This window comes from Hipposideros armiger, unplaced genomic scaffold (assembly GCF_001890085.2).
Source record: "Hipposideros armiger isolate ML-2016 unplaced genomic scaffold, ASM189008v1 scaffold_1435, whole genome shotgun sequence".
NCBI classification, from domain to species: Eukaryota; Metazoa; Chordata; class Mammalia; order Chiroptera; family Hipposideridae; genus Hipposideros; species Hipposideros armiger.
The window spans coordinates 44,915-64,808 of NW_017732785.1; the positions used below are offsets into that span (position 1 = coordinate 44,915).

The window sequence follows — 19,894 nt, forward strand, 5'->3', positions numbered from 1 at the left end:
GTATAGAATTAACATATGATCCAACAATTCTGCTTCTAGATATATACCCCAAAGAAGTAAGAGCAGGGACTCAGATACTTGTACATAGAATTCATAGCAGCATTAAGAGCAAAGAGATGGAAACCCAAATGTTCACCCATAGATAAGTGGATAAAGAAGATGTGGTATGTGGAAAACATGTTAGGTTAGGAAAATTCGCCTTCATTGGCTGATGTGACTCCATTGTTTCTTTTGGTCTGTTTCTCTTTTTCCCTCATGTTCCCAGGCAGGGGACATGAGGTAATGGTCTTTCTCTTTCTCCCTCATGTTCCCCGGCAAGGGGGACATGAGGTAATAGTTGGTCTTTCTCTTTCTCCCTCATGTTCCCTGACAGGGGAGACATGAAGACATGAGGTGATGGCTGGTCTCTCTCTTTCTCTCATGTTCCCCAGCAGGGGGGGCATGAGGTGATGGTTGGTCTTTCTCTTTCTCCCTCATGTTCCCTGGCAGGGGGGACGTGAAGACATGAGGTGATGGTTGGTTTCTTTTTGTTCCTTTTGGTCTGTTCCTCCATTTCATTCCTGGCAGGGGAGATATGAGGTGAAGTTCTCTTTGTGTGTTTCTCCCAGAATGACATGACGGGGGGGGGGGGGGGGGGGGGGCACGTTGTCAAGCCTTAACTGGCCTTGGGCCAATGGCCCCAGGCAGGAACAGGCTGCTTGTCTGGATTAACTGGCCCTTCAGCCGGATAAGCAATATCCTTATCAAATTAACTGCCAAACCCTTGCAGAACTAGCCATTCCCTGAGGGTGAGGCAGGAACAAAAACTTGGCTCTAAAGTACATCTGAAGAGACATATAAGACAGACCTCAATTGGCAGTTCACTCTTCTTTTCCTTCTTTCATCAGCATCATTATTTGGAATTTGAACTTATATGCAGCTTGCAACATTGGGGCATAGCAGTGATTTCGAACATGAGCTTACATGCAGCTTGTAGCATTGGGGGACACTCACAGACCTGGCGAGGTCTTTTGTTTCCCGACCTCTCCAGTGTCTTCCCACGGTTTGGTGAGCTTCTTTGACATAATATTGTTATTAATGTGTATAGTTTAGTCTTTTTTTTAAAAGGTTTTATTGGGGGAGGGAACAGCATTGGGGAATCGGGGAAAAGGAACAGGCAAGTTGCTGTCCTTTTGTTCTTCAGTCTAGTTGTGGAGGATGTCCCTTCACTGGCCCATGTTGGTATTGTGATCATTGCGCTCTTCCCGGCTGAGGCAGTCACTCACCGGCCACTGGACAGCAGCTCATTGCAGCTCACGGCAGCTCACACCGGCTGTCGGCCTCTCACGCTGGCTGCCAGCCACTCACAGTAGCTTATAGCAGCCCACTGCAGCCCCACTTCAGCCTACGCTGTCACCAGTGACTCACGGCAGCCCAGGTCGAGCTGTCATTCAACATCTTCGCTGTGGAGGGCACAGTGTCACTGGCCCACGTGGGATCCGAACTGGCGGCCCTGCTGCTCAGAGTTCACTCTCCCAAGCCAACTCTTAACCAACGAGCCACTCAGTTGGCCCTATAGTTTAGTCTTAATTGCCCTTTAATTGACTTTGTCTTTTGCTATTGTATATTGCTAAATAAATTGACTGGGTCCTCTCTAGTGTGTGCTCTCCTTCTCTTTTCCTGCTCGTCCTTATATGGTACACGAGGTGTGATAAAAAAAATATGGTGAATGTCTAAAATAAAATTACAGTAAAAAACACGTTGCCATTAATCCCCCTCAAAATACTCCCCCTTGCTTCAAACATACTTATCCCATTGTCCTTGCCACTTTCTGAAGCAGTTCTGGAAGTTCTCTTTAATGAGTGTCTTTAGCTGCACTGTTGTGGCTACCTCGATGTCCTGAATCGATTCAAAACATTTTCCTTTCAAGGTCATTTTGACTGGGGAAGAGTCAGAAGTCGCATGGTGCCAGTCCAGTGAATAAGGTGGATGAGGTCACACTGTAATGTTTTTGACAGAAATTGCCACCATACCAGAAGCAATGTGTGACAGAGCATTGTCATGATGGAGGATGAAGTAAAGACACTCACGAAAGAGGACTTTCAGAACTGCTTCAGAAAGTGGCAAAAATGATGGGATAAGTGTGTTAGAAGCGAGGGGGAGTATTTTAAAGGGGATTAATGGCAATGTGTCTTTTACTGTAATACTTTTTTTTATTTAAACACCATCTTTTGATCACACCTCATATTCATACAATGAAATATTAGTCAGACTTAAAATGTAATGAAATTCTGATACTTGCTACAACATGGATGAACCTTGAAAACATTATGCTAAGTGAAGTAAGTTAGAAACACAAGGCCACAGTTTGTATAATTCTACTTACGTGATGTATCTAGAGTAGTCAAATTCATATAAACAGAAAGTGTAATGGTGTTTGCTAGGGGTTGGGGGGAAGAGGGAATGGGATGTTATTGTTTAATGGGTACAGTTTCTATTTGGGATGATGAAAAATTCTGGAGATGGATAGTGGTGAAGGTTGTAGAACATTGTGAATGTACTTAATGACACTGAATTATACACTTAAAAATGGCTAAATTAGTATATTTTATGTTTTTATTTTATCACAATAAAAAAGAATCAGTCCAGAACTACCATCAGATAATTTAGGAAAATCATTAAGAACAGTGTCTGCAGTTTTAAAACACTTTTTAAACGGCAAATGACCTTTTCCAAACTCCTTCATCTTTAGTGATTAGACAGGACTCCTGTCACCAATTTCCTAAATGCCTCTAATTACCTGGAAGTTATGTAGCTATTGAGGGAAAAACTGAACTTATGCTATGGGGCTTTGTCCCGGTCAGGGAGATGGGGTTGTTTTTGGGGGGGAGATGACTGAATGCAAGGTGATGCATAGGAATTAACTGGGGGAAGAGGGAGTATCAGAACAGGATGTGCAAATGGCCTGTGCTGAGGGGATTGTGGCCACTGCCAGACCTGTGTCCAGAACCATGTGGCCAGGAGAGTGTAATGGTCAGAGAAGGAGGTGATGCAGTTAAGCAGATAAGGGCCAGATCCTTGGGCTTCTGCAAGAAACTGTCATTGTCTGTCCCCCCATCTCTCCCTCCCCACCACTCCCCAATATCTTACAAACCACACTTCCTTCCCAGTGTTCACTTTTGAAGTCATGCAAACCAGGGATGCTATTTTTTTTTTTAAGATTTTATTGGGAATCGGAGAAGGGGAACAGACAAGTTGCTGTCCTTTTGTTCTTCAGTCTAGTTGTGGAGGACGTAGCTTCACTGACCCCTATTGGTATTGTCATTGCGCTCTACCCGGGTGAGGCAGTTGCTCGCCGGCCATTGGACCACCACTCATAGCGGCTCACGGCAGCTCACACCAGCTGCCAGCCACTTACGGTAGCTCACTGCAGTCCACTGCAGAGGGGCTGCAGCCTACGCTGTCACTGGCAACTCACGGCAGCCTAGCTCCAAATCGAGCTGTTGTTCACCATCTTAGCTGTAGAGGGCACAGCGTCACTGGCCCTCATGTGGGATCCGAAACAGAGCCCTGCTGCTCAGAGCTGGCGTCCCAAGCCAACTCTTAACCAATGCGCCACTCGGCCAGCCCCAGGGATGCTATTTAATCATACCTTCTCTAGTTCCTTTTGATTTTCTACCTGATCTGAGAAGAGAAAGCTTCTTTGTTCTGCTGTATGTGGGGAGCTGGTGTGGTCTGGGCAGAGCTCACGCTGTGGAGGTTCAAATCCTCACTGGGTGCTTACTGTGCCTGTTTTCTCATTTGAAAAATGGGGATAATACTACCTCTTTATAGAGTTTTATGAGAAGTGACTCATACCAGTAAGATGCTTTGCATGGTGGCTCACCCATTGTAAGCATTAAACAGTTTTTTTTTAATTTTCATTATAATTAACCCAAGACTTGGGACCAGTTTGGAGGAAATTACAGAGAGGAGACGTGGGATGACCATCTAGGTTAGCTATTTGGCTTTATCCAGGGGAAAAGCAGACTTTTCATATCCTTACGACAGGAGTTAGTTTTTCAATTTAGAGCAAGACGCCCACCGAAGTTAGGCTCCTACCCTCTCAAGGAAAGGGCACTAACTCCCTGTATGTTTACATTTTGAAGGGATGGCTCCCAACTTTAAAGCTAAGGCAAAGCCTACCCAGTCTTCTAAAGGATTTATGTATGTTTCAAAGACAGGATAGACTATAGTCATAGGCCACTTAATAACCACACCAGGATACAGTCTGAAAAATGCTAGTTCAGTGACTTCTGTCATTTTTTCGTGGTTCTTCTAACATCAAAGAGTTAACTTACACAAACCTAGATGGTAGAGCCTGCTACACATCTGCTATCCAGTATACCACTGTCCTATATGTGGGCCATCTAACCGTCATTATTCAGTGCATGACTACTTACAATGACCATTTTTCTAAAGTACATGCTCAAAGAAAAAGGAGAGGAAAAACGTCTTCCCTTATTTTTAATAGAGAGCATTAAGCCTCTTAGTTTTAATCTGTTTGTCTCACATTCCCAAACATTATCAATGCAAGCTGTAGATATGTCAAAGCTAAATGTAATGCTGGCAGCAGTAGGGAGAATATGACCTCGCAAAGCTTTAGCAGTGGTGGGAAGTCATACGCCAAGGTCAGAATTAACAGAACTGGAAGTGTGATTCCTGCGGAGTCTTGCAAAGTGCGGTTTTGATTAATATTGCATAAGGCTAGGTGGAAGCAGCAAGATTTTAAGCAGAAGAATTTAGACTCTTAGGGCTTAAATTGTTTCCCACTGAGGCACTGATGGGTCTTTGGGGGAAGTTCTGCAATGACCCATCAAGCCACATGTGTGGTTGGGTACTCCCGGAACAATCACCATGCAGTTAAGACAGGGGATTGTAATAGTGGCAGTAAATCTTCTATTTTTGAGATTTGGATCGCTGGTATAATTCAAATTAATAACTGTAATTTACTTGGAACTTTCTGAAAGCTTTCTTTTCTTTGCCTCTTAATTATTCTGCTTCCTATACATTTATTATGCAGTGTCAATATTTCTATTTACTTAGGCCCAATGCTAGCCCTGTGACTTGAGAGAGGTTCTGCATCTGTATGGGATCCACTCTCCTGGCTCCAACTTAAATCTACATAATATATGCAAAGGTTGTGATAATCAGCTTTTACCACACCTTCCCCCACCCCCAACTACAGGAAAATATAAATATAACTTGAGACCAAACAAAGACTCGGGGAAGTAGTTTGCAGTAGTTTCCTGCAGACTCTACCCAGCTTACCCTTCTCTTACTTTAATAAATCTATATTGCTACCTGACTTCCTGAATTCTTTCCCGGCCCGCAAGCGAGCAGACACAACTTGTGCAATGGAGAGTAAGAGTATGCCCGCTGCCTGGCAGGCGCCTGCCTGAACACCCGATCCAACCTGGCCGCGTTCTGCAGTACGTGAACGCACTTTGTCCGCCACTCGCCAGCCGGAAGATGCCAGCGGGGTATCTGCCCCTTGCCAATGCCTTGCCTGGGGGCCTGGCCCGCTTCGCAAACCCGCCTCACCTCTGAGTGGAAGACGTTGGACACACACTGCACGAGAGGTGCCCGCACCGCGGGAGAGCGGCTAGGATAGACTCAAGGTGACCACGCCATTCACATGTCCTTCCGGAGTAGCCCAGGCCGCCCGTGGCGCCGCGCAGCGGAAACGCCTCTATCGCTGCCTTCTGCGCAGGCGCCAATGTGGCTCGCGGCCAGTGACGCAATCTTGTACGGCCCGCCAGACGTGTGGCCCCAGTGTACGTCGGATCACGTAACTCTGCCCGAACGGCCTCAGCAGTAGGACGTGCGGGCGTAGGCCCTTCCGTAGCCCAGCGAGGGGGCAGGGCCGATAGGGGGCGGGGCCGGGCCGGCAGCAGCCAATTAGCGGTGTCCGCGCCGGTGCCGCGCCCCGCCCAGCTGGCCGGCCCACACCGCCGGCCTGGTCCAGCGGACGCGCGGCGGCAGCGGCGGCGGCTGCTGCTGGGCGGTGAGTACTCGGCCAGCGGGCCTGCCTGGCCCCTTGCCCCAAGCGCTGCCTCCTGGCTGTACGCGCGGGCCCGTCCCGAAGGAGCGAAGGGCCTCAGGGATGCAGGAGCCGGGGGCCGGGCGCGGCCGGGCCGGAGGGCCAGGCCTGATCACGCGGGCGCCGTTCATGCGGCGGAGCAGGCATTCGGGTCCGCCTGCAGCGGGGGCCGTGTGTCCTTGGTAATTGTGTGGGTTGGAGGGGTAAAGGGGCGATCGCACGCGGGTGGCGAGTTTGCGGTGGCGGTCCGAGGGCGGGCGCGGTCAGATGCGATGCCCACTGAAGCTTAGGCCCGGTTGTAGCGCTGCAGCCTCCTCAGTGTAGAGGGACCGCGCAGAGAAACCGAAGGTAGGACGATGTTCTGGGACAGAGGTGCTGCCAGGGTGCCAGTCAATTACAGTAGATGCCGCTGTCACCCAGACCCGAATATCCCTGTTGCCTTTCTCACTCCTTCCTTTTCCGAGCTCGGGCAAAATGGGAAATCATGTCCAGAAACTACTTTATTGACTCCGAAGTTACTGTTCGGCCGCCCTGACCGTCTGCTCAAGGGCTGGGACGGCAGAGGTTCGGGGAAGTGGAGGGCTGCTGGCAAGCATGGGCGTCAGGCTAAGCGAACCATCCTCAGCCATTTCTACCAAGCCTGGGGCTGGAATCAGTGGAAGTCCATGGGCTAGTGTTAGGGTTCTGCGCACACACACACACACACACACACACACACACACACACACCCCGAAGTCCATGGGCTAGTGTTAGGGTTCTGCGCGCACACACACACACACACACACACACACACACACACACACACACACCCGCCAAGCCTTGACTTAGGTTTGGTCGGTATTTTCAGTGTACTGTGGAGTCTCAAGTCTCCTTCAAGTGACACTGCTCAGGCCTTGTAGATGTCGTTTTTACAGATAACTCTCAGAGGGCAGTCTTTTTTCGTGTTTGGCAGGGCTGGTGGTTGTGGGGAGCCTGTTGTAGCCTCAGGTACCACAGATGGTACTGGAGAAGTGGGGAGAGGTGCGAACTTTCTTCAGGGAAGATGAAGCAAGTTCTGCTCTAGATGTGTTGAGTCTGAGATGACATCTAAGATCTGGGTGAAGGAGGTTACAAAGAAAGTGGGCACTTTGGATGGGTGGGTGGAGATTTAGAAACCAAAGCAAACTTGGAAGAGGACGATTCAGGAGTAGAAGGATGGGGGTGAACCCATATTCAGGGAGTCTTGAGGTGTGAGGAAAGCCAGCAAACCATTTCTTCAAATGACCCAAGATGGTGTGGGGTACCATGGAAAGCAAGGAAACCAACCTCAGGATGAGGTGGGGGTGAAATTTGCAGTGCCCATGGCTGTGGACAGATGGAGGGAGTAAAAGCAACTCTGCATTTGGCAAGGCTGAAGTCAGGGGTGTGCTGAACAGTTTCAGTATGAGTCCAGAGTCCTACCAGGCCCAGGCTCAAGTCCCAGCCAGATCACTTACTGTTATCTTGTTAGTTCCTTCCTCATCTGTGAAATGGGATAATAACAGCACCTAGGCCTGGTGAATGGGAAGTCTATAACAACTAGCGAACAAGTCTCAGGTCCAGCTGTAAACACTTGACATGTTTGCACTCACTGAAGACTTACAACAGTCTGCCAGCCTTCTTCAAATGAGCAAACTAAGATTCAGAGAAGTTACTTACTCAAGGTAACACAGCTTATAAACGCTGTGGGACTTGCATTACTTCAATATTGGAGTAACGGTAATTCAAATTATGAGGTATTTAGGGGTGTTGGAAATGGCCATAGACTGTGGACTACTTTTCCATGAAGTTTTCTTTCTCCTATGGAAAGTAGTTATTTATTATTTGGTGGTTTTCAGAGGCAGACATGATTCTCTTAAGGTTTGCTTCCAGATAGTGGCAGCCATGTGTTTTAATTGTTTGGTTTCCTGGTTAAAGAACTAGATGTTGTTGCCATAAATTCTATTACCGTTTTGGGGTCTGTGTCTATAAGCAAACTAGAAAATGACCTAGATAAGCAAATTACTGTTTTAATGTATTTCATTAATTATAATTTTAATTATTTATGTTTATCCTCGGGAAATCTTAGTAATATGCTATTTTGTCATAAAAAATTATCTTATGAAGGTGCATCAGGACTTCACTTCAGAAAACTGCTAATAAGAGAAATGTGATTTGAACCTTTACATGAGAAAAGTTAGGTTTAGGTTGTTAAATCAGTTTATATCCTCTAAACAACTCAAAGAATCTTCATAATTTTAATCCTTTTATTTTGGTGGTTGCTCATGCATGAAATAATTTTTGTTTTTGTTTTCAAAGTTGTTTTTTTTAGAAACATGGAAAGTGGTGCAGTTCTGCTGGAATCCAAATCCTCACCAGTTAACCTTCTGCATGAAATGCATCAACTACGACTTCTGGGTCACCTGTGTGATGTGACTGTCAGCGTAGAGTACCAGGGTGTCCGTGAAGAATTCATGGCCCATAAGGCGGTGCTGGCAGCCACTAGTAAGTTTTTTAAGGAAATGTTCCTTAATGAGAAGACTGTGGATGGTACTAGGACCAACGTCTACTTAAATGAAGTGCAAGTAGTTGACTTTGCTTCATTTCTTGAGTTTGTCTATACTGCAAAGGTACAGGTGGAAGAAGATCGGGTACAGCGAATGCTGGAAATGGCTGAAAAGCTCAAATGTTTGGACTTATCAGAAACTTGTTTTCAATTAAAGAAACAGATGTTAGAGTCAGTACTTTTGGAGTTGCAGAATTTCTCTGAGTCTCAGGAGGTGGAAGGGAGCAGTAGCTCCCAAGGCAGTGTTGCTCCTGAGGCTAGGGCAGGTTTGGCTGTGGACAGTCCTCTCCCTAATGGCCTCGTGGACTCCTCAGATCCCTCAGTGCAGAGAATCAGCAATGGCCTATTGTTAAATATGCCCTCGAGGAAGTCCAAGGAGAAACCAGACAAGAGGAAAGATGTAGTTAAGCCTCCCTACCCTAAAATCAGAAGAGCTAGTGGAAGGCTGGCTGGCAGAAAGGTATTTGTGGAAATTCCTAAAAAGAAATACACAAGAAGACTCCGAGAGCAGCAGAAAAGTGCCAAGGATGACGCAGGGGACTACAGGTGTCTCCAAGACCCCAGCCCAGACACTGTGGGAACAGAGATGGAGCCAACAACAAAGAATGAGAACTGCAGTGCTGAGGTGGAGGAGGTGCTACAGAAGGCAGGGCGGGAGGACGAGGAGGGCGAGAAGAGGAAAAGCAACTTTAAGTGTACTGTATGTGAAAAGGCTTTTCTGTATGAGAAGAGCTTCCTGAAGCACATCAGGCATCACCACGGAATGGCCACTGAGGTGGTTCACCGCTGTGACACCTGTGGCCAGACCTTCGCCAACCGCTGCAACCTGAAGAGCCACCAGCGCCACGTGCACAGCAGCGAGCGTCACTTCCCCTGTGAGCTCTGTGGGAAGAAATTCAAGAGGAAGAAGGATGTCAAGCGGCATGTGGTGCAGGTCCATGAGGGGGGTGGTGAGCGGCACCATTGCCAGCAGTGCGGCAAGGGCCTCAGCTCCAAGACAGCCCTGCGGCTCCACGAGCGGACACACACGGGCCTCAAGCCCTACAGCTGCACCGAGTGTGAAGCCAAGTTCTCGCAACCCTCTGCACTGAAGACCCATATGAGGTATGTGCTCCAGCTTACTGGTGTGGGAAATCGCAGAGACCCTCAGAAAATACTTTTTCCAGAATGTGGCTTAATTTTCTTGAAATGTATGTCAGAAATTGAGGTAGTTCTAGGATTGGACTAGTGTGGCTACATCTCTGGATATTTCACTTTATTACTTGTTCCCTCTAAAAGTTGGAGAGCTATTTTGAAGCATCTTTGAATTCTTTCTGCGTAGAGATGCTATGAGATGGTCTTGTTCTACACTACAGAAATCCAGTAGTGTTCCTACAGGCATCAGGCCAATGATGACCTCCTGGCTTCAGTCCATGGCCACAGCATGGAAGCCTGGACATAGAATCAGGGCAGCAGAGGGCTGCTGAACACACAGGCCCTGCAGGTCTTATCTGGCACGTACTGCAGGCCAGGGCTCTCCCACTCCCAGAGGAGCCTCTGATATGTACACTTCCCACCACAACTGAGGCTAATTATCTTTATTTTTCCTTTCCTGACTTTCATTTAGAACTTGGGCCTTTAACCATCTGGGTCCCACAGTCCCTTTAAAGACCTCAGTGAAATGACATTTAGGGCTTTAGGACACTTCTCTGGTCATCTGTTCATTCTCCGGGCTTGGAAGCTATGCCATCTGTTGGTCTATATTCCAGAATTAGGACGGAGTGTTTTCTGTTAGGTGGATGACATCGTTTTTAAGTAAGTTTCCTTATGGTGCTCAGTATTTCTGTTTCAAATCTAGACAAGCAGTTTTCTACCCTATTCTACAATAGATCTGCCCTCACACTTGGGCCAGTCTTTGGGATGACAGCATAGTGTTCATCTTTTTACTCTATATAACAAGTTTAAAAACTTGGCTTAGGAAGTCCTCAGTAAATCATGGTTGATAGCTCCTTCATACTAGTTGTGAAATTAAAATACTTATGCATTTTCAGAAACCAGGTTTCTTTGGCATTTTGAGAACAGTTCTTTCTGGACTGGTTATGTCATACATAGTATTAGGAAATGATAGTAAAATTTTTGGTCATGTGGTACTTCATCAGCAATAGTTCCTAAGGTGTTTGTGGTTGATTATTCTGAAGGAAACTACAAATATTACACAGTGCTGTTTAGTGTTTTTAAAAATATGTAAAAGCATGGTCTCTGCCTGCACATGCCGTACAGCATAAACCCTATAGCAGGTGTGGGTGGACCTGGAGTGTCTTGTGGGGAAATGTATTAGTCTTTTGGGCTTGTGCATACATGGATTTGGGGATGGAGCATATGGGCCTCTTTACCTTTCACTCCAGTCATTCTTATTAGGTCTCACGGAATAAACTATCTTTGCAGGCTGGAGTGAAAATTATATTGCAAAGTGACATTTGAAATACATTCTAAGTTACCATCTGAATGTTGTACTTTCAGAATTCATACAGGGGAAAAACCTTTTGCCTGTGATGAATGTGGTGCAAGATTCACTCAGAACCACATGCTGATTTATCATAAAAGGTGTCACACAGGTAAATACTCCTGCTGTTGTGATTAATGTCTTTCCTAGCTGTAGAAGGAAACTGCAATTTATTAACTTAGAAGTTGGCATCTACCAAAGTGGTGCAGTTCTTGATCTACCTTTCCCATTTAGAAGTAAGCAAAAATGAATAAATAAAATATTCCCACTGCTTCCAGTACTGGTGTGCTTGTGGTGATGGCCTTTTGCACACTAGGCAGTAGAAACTGGCAAGTGGGTCTTATGTATTAAAAGGTATGAAGCAATTCCTACTACTTTAGTCCCAAATTCCATTTTCAGGAATCTGTCCTAAAGAAATTGTTCGGAAAAAGCTATATGCTATTATTTTTCTTCTTCTCGCTTTTTCTAAAAAATCATTAGAAAGAACATGATTATCCAACCACACTAGTTCAGTAAAACTGGAAAATCTACCCTTTCCTGGCTCACTCCCTGGCCATTTGGGGTGAAGGCTATAAATGTTCTGAAAAACACCCCATGCTTGGATGTTGACTTGAGAAGTGCACAATTAAGCATACAGTTAATCCCAACTATAAGGTGTATTATGGTGGTGGAATTATCTCATTTCTATATTCCAAAATTTTTGTGATATTTTATTATGTGAGTGAGAAGATTTAAGTTGGCTTTATTCTGATTCAGCACAGTAACCCTGAGGTTCAGAAAACCCTGTTGTTTATGAGAACTGTACAGACTGTTATATACATGCTAACCCAGTTCCTTCTTACTTGCTTGTATTTAAAAATTTTTTTACTTCTGTAATGATCCTCAAGTTCAAGTGCAGGTGAAACAGAGATGAAGCAGTTAATGATGTGAATTACTAGACTATAAAACGAGCAGCAGAATTGATGTCTAATACATACTGAAGACAGATCATACTGAAAGATTAAGTTAAAATCAGTCATTTGATGAAAATATTAATATATTCAGATTTTACTAAAGCCAGTATTTTTATTTTGATGTTTGTGAAATCAGGGGTATACCTAATAAACAGATGAGTCTGCTTTGTGGAATTAAAGGATTCAAACTAAACGTGAAGTGGTATTCAAACATTTTTTTCTTTCCTGTAATCTAATCCAAATTTCTTGGAGTTGCTACTCTAGAATAGTTATGTATATGTAGCCAATGTAAACGTCCTCTCCTTTCAAGAGGGACTTTGATTTTGATAAATGTCCACAGAATTGCTTCTTCAAAAAAAATCTAAATTTCTCCAAACAAGATGTATAACTACTTTGTTTAGAATGACTGAATTTCCAAAATGTGAGCTGGTTGAATGATCTCTTTAATTCTAGTCTAGTGGAATCTTTCTTGGGATTTCCAAAAATATTGTACACCAATTTTCAGAAAGTAGCATTTTACATGAATAGATATTTTGTGACAGTTTTAACTAGAAACTGTAACATGCTGCCCACCAAACTAGCTGCTTTTGAGAAGTTTGCATGGGTTTTAGAGTGTGGACCCACTCTTCCTGTGTTCTAGTGCCTGTATCATTTGTAACTTCTTGTTTCATTTTTTTCATGTAGGTGAAAGACCTTTTATGTGTGAAACATGTGGCAAGAGTTTTGCTTCTAAGGAGTATTTAAAACATCACAATAGAATCCATACTGGATCCAAACCCTTTAAATGTGAAGTTTGTTTCAGGACTTTTGCCCAGCGGAATTCCCTTTACCAGCATATTAAAGTCCACACAGGTATGGCTGGAATGTCACCAGAGAACGGAGTTCAGTGTGGCAAGAAAAATATCCCAAAGGTTTTGACTTATTATATAATTTGGAATTTAGCTTTAGGAAAAGACTTTAGCCAAACTTTGTGTGTCATAGTAGCATTTAAAAATTTTTGAGTTTCTAGTTTCTGGTTCTGAGAAACTGAAAAGGTATGGATATGTGAACATTTTAACATTTCAGATTAGAATTAGGATCTATACATATTAGTGTATATACACATGCATGTAAATTCAATTGTGGGACTTGGAATTTTATATTCCATTACTATGGAAAACAGGTGAAATTTCTATAGTGGTAATACCAGCTCCAGGTATGGATTTTGGCCCACTGTTAGTATAGGCCATAAACTCTTGGTATTACTTGTATTCTTATTTTCCAAAAGTTCACATTAGGCCACTTCACTTTTACAAAAGACCTACATTACCACCTGTTTTCAGTAACTGAAAAAAGTGTAACATGAATTTTCAGAAAGTGGGGGAATACTCTTCACTTTATGCCATTTTAGCTTATTAAAGTTTTCCCGGGAACACTCTACTTTTGGATCCAGGAAACCGGTATAGAGGTAGTAGATTTGTACCTGTCAGTTGAACCTTGAATCATTCCCAGCGTAATTTTCCTTATGGTGGAAGGCTGACACTTTCCAGTGGTTTACAAATAGCATTATTCCAGATTGTATTCAAATTAAATACAGCAAGCTAAAGAGATCAACCAATTATCTTCGCTTCATGTCTCAGGGGAACGTCCCTATTGTTGTGACCAGTGTGGTAAGCAGTTCACCCAGCTCAATGCTCTCCAGCGCCACCATCGGATCCACACAGGAGAGAAGCCATTCATGTGTAACGCATGTGGAAGGACATTTACTGACAAGTCCACTCTCCGGCGACATACCTCAGTAAGCAACAGTATGGCTTAAGAATGACAAATTGTTGGTCCCTAGGTATGCATAACCCTGGATAGTCAGAAATGCCTGTCATTCCATAAGGTGGTTATAGAAGACAACAGGTATTTCTTCCTCAGGTTTTCTCTGCAGTGACCACATTCACAGTGTGAATGAAGTACAGTACCAAGTCTTGAGGCCCAGGAAGACACAATCCATGATCAACACTTTCTAACAGCAATAGTGATGGTAAAAAGATAACAACAATTAGTGAAAAACAGTCTGCTGCAGTAGAAACTTAAGTTGAAGAGAAACAATTGTTTTAAGAGACTATTGTTACTAAGTAGCTGTGAATTGGAAGATTTACAGATATTTGTTCAGACACATTCATTGACTTTTGTTTTGTGATTAATTTATAGATACACGATAAGAATACTCCATGGAAGTCTTTCCTTGTTATTGTAGATGGCTCACCAAAGAATGGTGAAGGACACAAGACTGAACAGCCTGATGGAGAATATGCATCATCCAAACTTTCAGATAAATTGCTGACTTTTGCAGAAAATGGCCATTTTCACAACCTGGCCACAGTCCAAGACAGCATACCTACCATGCATGAGAACAGTTGTGCTCATACAGCCTGCAAATCGGACGATTCTGTGGTGTCCCAGGATACTCTGCTGGCCACTACCATCAGTGAGCTTAGCGAGCTGACTCCACAGACAGACTCGATGCCCACACAACTTCACTCTTTGACCAGCATGGAATAGGAGCTTAAAGTTATCTGCCAAGCAGGTCCCATCCTGTGTCTTGTGTGTGTAAAAGCTTTATGCAAGATGATATCAGGGGCTAAGAAAAAGAACTGTCTGCAGGCAAAGAAGTGGGCAAGATGATTTCTGCAGATTTTCTTAAATTTCTGATAACATGCACATCTTTATCAAAGCATTTTTAAAGCTTTCTCCTAAATTCTGATCTGCATGACCTCAGCTACACTTTATCAACAAACATGGCAATTCACATAACCTCACTTAATTCTGGAGTAGGCTGCTATATGCATTAATCATTCTAATGCTTATTATCTTGATGTATATGAAGTTTGGACAACTGTTTACCTTAATAGTAGAGTAATAGCATTGATCCAGCTCATGAAATTGCTGTTAATGGTCTCCTTGGTCTCTTAGCCTGCCTTATGCTTCCAATTCGGTTTATTTCTCTGGTACCTTTAAGGTATTTTTCTGCCAAGCTGAAATAAAATTGGGGCCATGTATTTCCAGTTTCTTCCCTGTTGAATTGAAGCAAATCAGATTTGCTCTAGGGACTCTTGAATGGGACTGAAGAAATGAATTACTGCATTAATTCCCCTCCCCTATCCTCAACTAAAAAAGGAATGACAAATCAAACAGAAAAAAACTAAGTATAATCTCTACTCACAGCAAGCACATATGCAGCTAGGAAATTGGTCATAAAGTAGCTTTTAAAATGAAATGTGGCTGTTCAGTTTCATTTCTAGAAATCCAATAATGTAAAAACTGTCCTACCAAAGATTTTAGCAGCAAACTGTACAGTATATGCAAAGAGGTGTGAAAAATTAAGCAAGAGGCTTAAGAACACTTGAACATTGTGTAGTCATTTTATTCACAAGTAGCAATGAGGTGATTCTTAGAGCACAGAGTGTTAGTATTTTTGCTTGGTCTTTCTGACTTAATTTCTGTAACTCTTCAGCAACTCAAACTTCCTCATTTCTACATCAAGAGCTAGAAACAGGCAAGTGTTGCCACACTTATTTCCTTGGGAGCATGTGAGAATATAGAAGGGATCAAAAGCCTTGGCACACTTATCAATTATGCCTTAAGAGTATGTTGTGAAGAACCAGTAAGTTTTGTCTTAAATGCGCCTTTCTTTGGCTGTCTTATACTAGACTTAATTATTGCCAGAATGAATTTGCAATGAATGAAAAGATTCTGCTGTTTTTGCTAAGCCTGATTCTTGGTTCCAATGGCTTTTGTTTGTTGTGTGCTTATGAAATGCTTTGACTCACATGTAACCCTAAACATTAATTTAAAAGAACCTTGAAGGAGAATTATTTTGTTCACCAGTTGTTTTTCTACATTTTAATTTATTAAACTTGCTGTGAAAACACTTTCATTTGTTAAGAGAAAGTTACTTTATCCATAAGTTCCAGGATGAAGACAGCTGCATTATGCCAGAAACTGAGGGAAGACTTTCTTCCTAAGTGCTTATTTTATTCTAGTTTGTAACATGTTACATGCTAAAGCCACTATAAGGTGTTTTAGGTGCTGATAACATGTTTCACACCTGCTCTTGAAGATAGCAGTACTGAACTACTTCAAATTCAATTATGACAACATATCCTAGTTGTGTTTACAAAACAAAAAAAGTGACCGTCACACAACCATTTTATTCTAGGTAAGAGAATGAACCTGCCCAGCCAATGTACTGTTTCATGGAGTAAAGTCATCTCAATGAGAAGAAATTTAAATAATAGATTATTTTGTTACCTACTGGAAGAATTTTTGTCTTGAATTTGTTTCTTTAGAAATTCTATAAAAAATTGTTTAATGTGTTAATAAATGTTTGCTTTGTAAAACTTGCTTTGCAAGTCTTAAGTTTATTTCCATTATTAAAATTTAGGCTCTGTAGATTGAAACAAGTATAATTTTCCTTAATTTCATGGATAATGAAGTTTAAAATCAAGGTCTGTAGTCCTAGGATTAATCTCTTTTATTTTAACTATGTGGATCACACTTATTTTTTTAGAAGTGAAAGGCCTGGTGATAAGTAACACTGACTTCTGCTTACATAGAAGTAACCGTGTACTGGTGCTGTGGAGTATGTAAGTGGGCTGGTTTCTTCAATGTTATGCCCAGGTTTGTATCACAGAGATTTCTCTAGTATATCTGTTTCTCTCTCTCTTTTCTGGGAAGTAAGGCTGCCCCTGAGAACAGAAATCTGAAAACCTTGTAGAAGTGATCTATCTTCACCTATTTCTCTTAAGCCAAATACAGCTTCCCTGAGTGAAAGTAAGGCTACACTCTCATATGTCAGTCCCAAATCCCTGATTAGGTAACTGCCCTTGGTGCTGGCACTGCTTCTAGAGCATTAGGACAGGTGACTGGGGAGGTGATTTAGTGCCTTCCAACCATCTTGTGGGAAATATTCTCAACCCAAACTCCAAAGATCACCCAGGCTAAGCCCCAGAAACCACCCACTTACTTTTGCCAATCTACAGGGACTCAGCAAGACTAACAAAACCAGATTTTAAACCACTATGGTGGCTTCTTTCAATTAGGAAATGATTCTGAGATAAGCTAACCTTGAATGATCAACAACTTCTCAGAATTTCTAGGCTGGGATGGCCTTTCTGTTCAGTTTTCAAACTTTGCTTTGCATTCTCTATAAGTTATTGTGAATATGCTCACAGACCTGAACACTGCTCTCTGACAGGATGAGCTGGCCTGCACTACCCCATATGGCATCCTCTTCCTCCACTTGGGGCCTGAGTGGCCAACCCTCCCCAGGGGCATGTGCTAACCCTGTATAGACATCTGCAAAGTTAAAGAAATGCCCACACTGCCAACAGCTGAATGGCTACAGGGTTCCTCATCCCCCATTCCCCCGACACCTAAGAGTCTTCTAGGAACCAATCCTCCCTCAACTATAAAACTGACTGTAGCCTAAAGGATGCAGGCAACATTCCTTAACAGGGCAGCAAGAAGTGAAGCTTACAGTCATCGTGCAAACTCAGTGGACTGCAACAACAGACTGTAACCAGGGCTGCTTTCATAAACCCTCAGGTGCAAAACCATTACAGTGCCCTGAATTTCCACCAAGTAACAGATTTTAACATCGTCAAACTCATGTTTGGATGGATATTCAAAGAGCCTGCCTAGAGAATATTAATGCCCATTGCCTTAAACTTAATAGGGACAATGTCAAGAAAAGGAAGGTATTATTGATCTGTGTAAACTTACCTAGGAAAGACCTGTCAAAATATTACTCATAATTTCCACTTTATTTACTGTACAGGTTCACGAAAAACATACATACTCTTTTCTGCTATGGTAGAATTATCGTCACATGGTTAATTTTCATAATACAATCCTCCACCCAAGAGCATGAGGAAGAACACCACAGTGACCGATTCATAACTTCACAGGCAGGAGCCTATGCGCACACCACAGGTGGTGGGTCACATGCTGTGCTGCCAAACCCTCCAAAGAAAGCCACAAAGGTTTGCATTTGGACATTTTAAATGCACAGTAGCAGAGAAAACAATAAATGCACACATTTTGGTTATAGTGACACCATCACACACAGTCATGACTGTGCAAAAATACTGTTTTAAAATAAACAAAAAAGAACTCACACAAGCTATAAAAATGTTGCCACAAAAAGCAAAGCTTTCCCGTAAGAAATTTTAACTGACTTTGACTATGAACTAACCCCATATTTGTTAAAATACAAGAACTGTAGCATAAACAGTCATTATATTTTGTTCATAAATAACATTCTATAAATCCTGAGAACCTAGCTTGGGCGTCTGAGTCATGGTACTACTCTTATGTTCATTGATGGGACATCTCAAAGAAGGAAGTTTGGACACTGCTAATAGAACATTTTCCCTCTCATTTTCCTTTTATCTTCTAGCAGGTTTGTTCTAGTCGTTATAGTTATTTTTACTCTTTCGTGTGAAATATTTTTAAAAATTCTTAACTCAGGCACTGATCCCAGTGTTTATTTCAACACAAGCAAGTCTCTGATTGACAGAAAATGTTGCCAAAACTATTTTTAAAAACCATAACTCTTTCAGACAGGGGTTTGTTAGGGGATCATGAGGAAAGCTAAATGGAATTGCCTTAAAAGAAATAATTTGGTTTTTCCTTTAAGTGGCCAGACCAGAAGATTCTTTTAACAAGTGGAAACAAACTTTCTAGACTAGTGATGAAAGAAGCATGTGGCTGGCTAGGATTTAAATGCTCTCCAGATGGGACAGACTTATGGCCAGAGTTCACCAGCTACAAAAGCACTTTCCATGACTCACTTTCACAAAAGTGCATTTGGAAAAAACCACAAAAGTGCATTTGGCTGGTTGTGGAATAGGTTAGGTAAAGCAACAAAAACCCACTTTTCTCTTATAATATTTTCATAAGAGAGTCCAACAGGTAATAAGTAGCAAATGAACTCCGTTCCAAATTGTACTGTAAGCGATAGCCAGCTATCTTTTAAGAATCCCTGACCTTTGAAGGAAGAAAGAAATCCTCATCAGATTCCAGGGCCCAATACCAGTGTCCATGTCTTCTGATTCATTCCCTCTACCCTCAACTGACACTGTGACACCACTAACCTTCCCCTCCACCGTTCCACCTCATGCATGTCACCCCACTACAATGGCCAGTGAACTCTCACAGCCACCTGAGAAATAGCCTCCACAATTGGGCCTCAGCTGGCCCTTTCCAACTTCCTTTCCTGCTACTTTCTCCTTCATCCCAGACTGATCTATTCACCATCCCCAAACCTTCCTCCTCACTGAGCCCTTGGTCTAGGCACACCCACTCTACTTCTGCCCAACAAAAGCCTACTAATTCCAGTTGAGGGCCGTCCAAAAATGAAACACCATTTAAATACCAGTTACTACCTAACATAACATGGGAAGTTTCATTACCTGTCATTAATGACTGCAGCACAATTTAGAAAGAAACAGGCTATGTCTGGCAACCAATGCACAACAAACATAAGTCATTTAAGCCTAAAAATATGCATAGAAGAGGAGATTCAAAAAACAAGACCACATCTAAAGTACAATGTCAGCATATAACATAATGGGTAGAGATCAAGTTCATAAATCCAACAGAGTACATATTATGTAAACCAAAATAAAAGAACAGAGTTCAAACACACAAGCTAAAACAATTCCATCAACTAACAGAAAAAGTCCCCTCAGGAGCTAGTTGGAGTTCTTTGCTAGTCAGAGTTATACATTAAGCGCCATACCATATTTACCCTACCTAACTCATCACATTCAATAAAACCATAAAATTAATGAAACACTTTA

The 19,894-nt window shown here is 42.8% G+C and overlaps 2 protein-coding genes across 5 annotated transcripts; one reads left to right on the plus strand and one right to left on the minus strand.

Moving 5' to 3' along the window:
* On the minus strand, positions 1-6,690 carry LOC109377527 (serine/arginine repetitive matrix protein 1). The gene is made up of 3 exons (XM_019633901.1): positions 6,678-6,690; positions 5,563-6,169; positions 1-560 (listed from the first exon to the last, which is right to left on the minus strand). Exons 1-3 carry the CDS (start codon positions 6,688-6,690, stop codon positions 419-421), a joined length of 762 nt encoding a protein of 253 aa, XP_019489446.1. The 3' UTR covers positions 1-418.
* GZF1 (GDNF inducible zinc finger protein 1) lies at positions 5,948-19,716 on the plus strand. Of its 4 annotated transcripts, none has more exons than XM_019633905.1 (6): positions 5,948-6,025; positions 8,378-9,728; positions 11,124-11,218; positions 12,744-12,911; positions 13,679-13,836; positions 14,287-14,469. In XM_019633905.1, the coding sequence occupies exons 2-6, from the start codon at positions 8,395-8,397 to the stop codon at positions 14,371-14,373; spliced, it is 1,842 nt and encodes a 613-aa protein (XP_019489450.1). In that variant the 5' UTR covers positions 5,948-6,025; positions 8,378-8,394; the 3' UTR covers positions 14,374-14,469. The 4 variants fall into 4 exon arrangements, with proteins under 4 accessions (XP_019489450.1, XP_019489447.1, XP_019489448.1 ...); XM_019633902.1 differs by having other exon boundaries at positions 5,950-6,025; positions 14,241-19,716; XM_019633903.1 differs by lacking the exon at positions 5,948-6,025 and adding an exon at positions 6,032-6,243 and having other exon boundaries at positions 14,241-19,716.
* Positions 19,717-19,894: the final 178 nt, after the last annotated feature.

What these genes read in the sequence shown, in the direction of transcription:
- LOC109377527 (XM_019633901.1), bottom strand. An exon ending in CCAACGTCTTCCACTCAGAG is followed by an intron (nt 561 to 5,562) that starts GTGAGGCGGGTT and finishes CTCCCCTGCCAG; the next exon opens with GAATGAAATGGAGGAACAGA.
- GZF1 (XM_019633902.1), top strand. Translation starts at nt 8,395, where the DNA reads ATGGAAAGTGGTGCAGTTCTGCTGGAATCCAAATCCTCACCAGTTAAC. An exon ending in TCATAAAAGGTGTCACACAG is followed by an intron (nt 11,219 to 12,743) that starts GTAAATACTCCT and finishes TTTTTCATGTAG; the next exon opens with GTGAAAGACCTTTTATGTGT. An exon ending in CTCTCCGGCGACATACCTCA is followed by an intron (nt 13,837 to 14,240) that starts GTAAGCAACAGT and finishes ATTAATTTATAG; the next exon opens with ATACACGATAAGAATACTCC.